This window comes from Trachymyrmex septentrionalis, unplaced genomic scaffold, assembly GCF_001594115.1.
Source record: "Trachymyrmex septentrionalis isolate Tsep2-gDNA-1 unplaced genomic scaffold, Tsep1.0 scaffold87, whole genome shotgun sequence".
NCBI classification, from domain to species: domain Eukaryota; kingdom Metazoa; phylum Arthropoda; class Insecta; order Hymenoptera; family Formicidae; genus Trachymyrmex; species Trachymyrmex septentrionalis.
Genome location: NW_017306059.1, coordinates 687,453 through 693,084, shown reverse-complemented (window position 1 = coordinate 693,084; position 5,632 = coordinate 687,453). Strand labels below are relative to the sequence as shown.

The window sequence follows — 5,632 nt, the reverse complement described above, 5'->3', positions numbered from 1 at the left end:
GATTTTGAATTAGTTGTCAACATATGTCATTTCTTGCAGCTAATATTGCTGTAGCAAGATCTTATCTATCTGCAGCCACAAAACTTTCAGAACGCACACATGCAGTTTCTATGGTATCCCTAGCACAGGTAATTTTTTGTTATTGTATTTTATGTTAAAAGATGTAATAGATAAAAAAATTATATTAATTTTTTAAAATGTTATAATTATTAATTTAACAATGTGTGTGTGTGTGTGTGTGACAATAAAATAATTTAATACTTTACTAAAAATTTATATATTTTTATAAAGAATATAATTAAATAAGTGTATTGATTGAATACACGTGAAAAAAGCAATACATTTAGGTCCTAGGTTTTGTGGTGGGTCCTGGATTGCAGGCTGCTGTAACACCTCTTGGAGATCATGGTGTAACATTTCTGATGTTACCTTTAAACATGTACACAGCAGCTGGTTGGATTAACGCAATAATGGGGATTTTTAATTTTATCTTTTTATTACCATGGAACTTTAAGGAGTATAAAATTGCAATAAAAGAAGCTATGCGTGATGAAGGTAAAGCTACAGGTATGTAATAATGTTTTTGTTATACCAATCTTTAAGTTTGATATAATTTAAAAAAATTTTAATAATTCATAAAAATCGATCATAATGAATTAATTTCCATTTTTATATTACATATATATCTTACCCTTGGATATATGCTCCATAATTTTATTTCCAATTTTCTATTAAATTACACACACACACACACACACACACACACACACACACACACACAATAATAGAATTTATTGCATTTGCAGAAAAAGAAACGTGGAAAGCCATAAAACCGGACTATTTGGCTTCATGGACTTTAATTTGTGGATTTTTTGTTTTGGTTTTTAATTTTGTTCTTCTTGAGACGTAAGTATATTTATTTTTTTATATTTGTTTAAAAATAATTAAAGAACATTGAAAATAATTAAAATAAGAGAAAGAATCATTGAAAATTTAAATATCATTTAAGAAAACAAAATTAAAAACTTGATATTTTAATTGTAATCTAAAAACGTTAATGTGAATCTATTGTAAAATAATATTAAAATAAGATCATCGATTGAAATCTTGGTTTACTAAATAAAAAGTTTTAACAAACATATGTTATCTTTTTTTCGTGTAGTCTTGGTACTTCCCTTACCATGGACCAATTTGCTTGGACTAAAAAGGAAGCGCTATATTATATGGGAATCCTAATGAGCGTTGGAGCTGTGATAGCCTGTATTACATTTACTATGATTGGACCACTTTGTAAAAAGTAATTATGATGAAATTACAATCTTTTAAGATAAATAACCAATATTTAAATAATAATAATATTATTTTATCGCTATATAACGTTTATGATTTATAAGTAGATAATATCTTATTTTATATGCTATTAAATAAAATACGTATTTCTTTACAGATTTGCAGAACGTAAAGTAATGTTATGGGGTGGATTCTTTTTTATGGTGATTGGACGAGTGCTATGTATCCCATGGGGTCCGGATCCTCCTATAATTGGAGATTTTGGACGTGAGTATCTCTCTACTAAATAAAAAAATTTTTTTTAAAGTTGTATATTTTTATACTTATATATATATAGCATGGATTTTTTTATGCATATTATATGATAACTTTATAATGGAAGTGTTTCAATATCTTGTAGCATATAATAATATCACGACAGATGCCAATGGTACAGAAATCGTTGGATGCCCTATTACTCAAGAATGGTGTCTATATACTCCACAAATCACGATTACTCAATTTTTGATTGGTTACACCTTTACATCTATAGGTTATCCTATAGGAGTTACTTTGATGCAAACTATATTTAGCAAAATTCTCGGCCCGCGTCCACAAGGTGTGTGGATGGGTTTAATGACAGGTGCGGGTTGTGCATCTCGCGTTTTAGGTCCGGTATTTGTAGGCTTCATTTATACTCGCTTAGGTACATATCATACTTTTGGTATCACTGGCGTAATGCTAATCATTTCCATGTTGTGGTTACAACTTGTAAATAAACGTTTGATTGCACCAGAGTTAAAGAAAGGCAATGAAGTGCCGAACAAACAAGAAAAAGATGTCGAAATTCCATTAGTTCATTTAAGATCTGATAATATTCAAACATCGCGTGAAACTGTATAATTAATGGAACATCAGTTCGTAATTATGATAATTCAAGCTGTTTTGCCGGAAAAAATTATCTTTGTGCAATGTGCAGTAAATTTTACATAAACATTATAAACGTTGTTTAGATAATAATGCAAATTAATTTATATTTTTTAAAAATGTTTATACAAATTACATTCTTTAAATGTATAGATATTTTATAAAAATTTTATACAGTTACATGCTAAATATGATCAAAAAATAGATATAGTCTCAGAATAATTATAAGTATAACAATACTGAGATAATAAAGAAATCGTTCATAAAGTGCTCAAAACTTTCTAGTGACACAATTTAAATTTTATTAAATTTTTTATATAAATTTGAATTTACTAATGTTATATTGATTGTATCATCATATTACAATATGATAAATTGATTAATGGTTAATTATAATATGACATTAAATGAGACTTGGATTATGAAGACGAAAACTTGCCATAGATAATGCAAATGGTATTCGTGAACTATTCTTCCATTACTTTTTGCTTGAAGAGAAGTTATAACTTTGAAATATTGAACAATTATTAGTATTAGGATTTTTAATACTATAGTGCTTAATATTTTTAAGGAGAATAGTACGTGTGCATGTACAGATAAATACTAACATAAAAATTGTAAGTTTTATATACCCTGAAATCTACTCCTCATTTTTATTGATTGCAAAACAGAAAATAGCACAAAAAAGTAAATGTCTAATCTATATTCTATATGCATTTTTATATACTTATGCTCGTTTAGATTAAAATTACGTTTATCATTTTTTTTTGAAGATTAAAATTCATATTATGATTATATTTAAGAATTCGAATAATGTACAAATTCATAATAGGATAACATATAAGAGCGCCATTATATTTCCTGAAATGCAGACTTATTCTTTTTAGCTGAATTTCTTATATAATTCATCTTTTCTTTTTTTCTTTTTACATTAAAGTAAAAAATGAAAGCTGAACTTTGCAAAGTTCAGCTAAAAAGAACAGAGTTTAAGAAAATAATATTGTATATACAAAAATAAATTAGATCGTAGTAAATAGCAGGTGAAACGAAATTTGATTGTGTATTAAGCAATTATCAAAGATTTATTGATGAATTGAATTTTTTCTTAAAAGTATTTTGTTACTAGTACAATAATCATTTTTGTTCAAAATACATTTAGATGTTGGCATGTTCATGAGATTGTAATATTTATTAATTGTATATTATGTTAATTATTTATATAAGTTTAACGTAAATGCAACATAAATCAATGCAATAAAAGAGGTACAGTCTACTTTTTATTTTTTCATATAACTTGAAGAGCAAAGACTGACCTAATTAAAATTTTATAAAATTCTTTTACATTAAGAAATAAATAGTTGATATTACACAGCAATAGATATTACTGCTAACTACTGTTTAATTTTCTAATAAATACTTCAAAAGACAATACTGTGAAAAAAATTGTGATATAAATAATTCACATTTATCTTTAAAAAGTCAATTAAATATATTACAGTTTTGGTAAATAGTTGAAAAATTTTAATGAAATATAGTAAATTTTAGAATATAATTAGCGTTATATTATAAAAAGAAATATGAGCTATATATATATTTTTTTTTTTCAAAGTGCAATTAAATCATACATAAATCAATGATTAATATTTTTTAAAGATGCAATATTTTAAGATAATATATAGGTAACACTAAAAATTTATGCAAGATGACACGTTCAAACGTTTCATGTAGATTTTTTATTGTACTCGATAATTAATAACAAATATTTGGATGATCAAAAATTGTTAACGATTGCAGAAACAGCAATCAAAAATTAATATCTGATCGTAAGTCTGATACAATAATATTTTCATTACATAAAAGAAGTATATAAAATTGAAAGATTAATATATTTCTCATGAAATATAATAAAAAATTATTTCATTTATGCATTTATAGAAATTTTCAGTGTTGTCTACATATACTAAAGTATATTTTTCTAATATTTGTATACACTGAAAATAATTGAAATATGTATAATGGCAAATAAAACTGTATGTAGTATTTACATTACTATATTTTATGATTAATGAAAATAAAGTAACGAATATAAAGTTACAATAAAATAAATAATTTTAATAATTTGTATTGTCCTTCTTTGTAAATACTAATTCTTTTTTAATTGATTTTAACAATAGCGAAAATTGTTAGAATACACTAATATATCAATTTCCCAATATATTTGATATAGACAAAAATAAATTAAACTAGTTTGTCAAATATTAAATTTTTATTTCTCTAATTATAGTAGTAATTATTTGATTTCTATCTTTTCTTACATTCTTCTATATTCATAACATACGCGAATACAATAAAATCTTTAATGCTAAAAAAAGCTGTCGTCAAAAAATGATATATTATATAAACATATAGATTCTCATAAATGCTGTGCTATCACTTATAAATGCTAATGATACGATAAGAGTGCATGGTTACTATGGATTATAAAAATGATTAATACATGTCTTTTCTTAATATGAATTGTAGAAATGCGGATTATTCATACAAATAGTCATAGAATTATAATTAATCTTTCTTCTTTGGTTTCTTAGGATTACGCGATCGCGATTTTGCTTTGCAAAGTGGACAAATTGGTGCATTCCTATGAATTTGTTGATGGCACGAAAGGCAAGACTTCATAGGCGGCGGTTGTTGCCTATAAAGCGATAGAGATATTGTATTACAAAATTGGTAACAAGTAATGTTTTCAATTTTACATAAAAAATATAATAAGGGGACGAGATATACCAGTGGTACCTGAATGTTGGAGCGGGCGGCCCTGGGGCTGGCGGTAATGGTCTAGGCTCTGGTTTACTCGGCCCTTGAAGTGGTTGCGGAGCTAAGAAAGGTGTAGAACCACCTGGATGCCCAGGATGGTGTAGTCCAAGCGGTGGTATCAAGTCATCACCTCGTACTTCTACTCTCCATTCAGCTTTTTGCATTGGACGTTCAAAGTAACTATGAACAAACCGTCTACACAATAAAAGTTTGACTCAGCTCAGTCCATAATGTCAATCTCCACTTAGTGGCTGATACTACATGCACCACTTTTATTGCTGATCTTCAACAGCTTTGTGATAGTAAAGGTACTTACTCAGGGGAGATAAGATCTGATTCAGTTTCGTACAATTCTGGTAACCTTTCCAAACCCAAGAATTCTCTGCGCATACGATCAATGTCGTGTTTCAGTGGTTGATAATCATTGTTATGAATTAGTTTAGCAGTTTCCCTCGCTCTGTTACGTGCTTCCTCTGCTTGTTTGATCACTGATTCCATCTAATCAAGAGTAAACATTATTATTAAGTTTCAATATATTCCATACAATGGAATTATATTTTGATTGTATTTCAAAACTTACTGCCATAAGGCCTATTCTTTTTAGCTGCATAAGTCATTTTTT

General features: G+C 27.0%; 2 protein-coding genes across 5 annotated transcripts in view; one reads left to right on the top strand and one right to left on the bottom strand.

The window, feature by feature from the left end:
• LOC108755308 (major facilitator superfamily domain-containing protein 8) overlaps positions 1-2,218 on the top strand; it is a 5,496-nt gene extending 3,278 nt beyond the window's left edge. Inside the window, exons 5-10 of the mRNA XM_018498233.1 lie at positions 40-128; positions 348-567; positions 807-906; positions 1,163-1,297; positions 1,448-1,557; positions 1,691-2,218. Of these exons, the coding sequence (XP_018353735.1) occupies positions 40-128; positions 348-567; positions 807-906; positions 1,163-1,297; positions 1,448-1,557; positions 1,691-2,172 (1,136 nt within the window). The 3' untranslated portion in view covers positions 2,173-2,218. The remainder of the gene's footprint in view (positions 1-39; positions 129-347; positions 568-806; positions 907-1,162; positions 1,298-1,447; positions 1,558-1,690) is intronic.
• Positions 2,219-4,622: 2,404 nt separating this feature from the next.
• LOC108755321 (zinc finger C4H2 domain-containing protein) overlaps positions 4,623-5,632 on the bottom strand; it is a 2,241-nt gene continuing 1,231 nt past the window's right edge. The window contains exons 3-5 of one of the 4 annotated variants that reach the window (XM_018498246.1): positions 5,327-5,508; positions 4,981-5,205; positions 4,623-4,888 (exon numbers count right to left, since the gene is read on the bottom strand). In XM_018498246.1, the coding sequence (XP_018353748.1) occupies positions 4,759-4,888; positions 4,981-5,205; positions 5,327-5,508 (537 nt within the window). In that variant the 3' untranslated portion in view covers positions 4,623-4,758. The remainder of the gene's footprint in view (positions 4,889-4,980; positions 5,206-5,326; positions 5,509-5,632) is intronic. The other 3 variants (XM_018498247.1, XM_018498248.1, XM_018498249.1) reach the window with 3 other exon arrangements.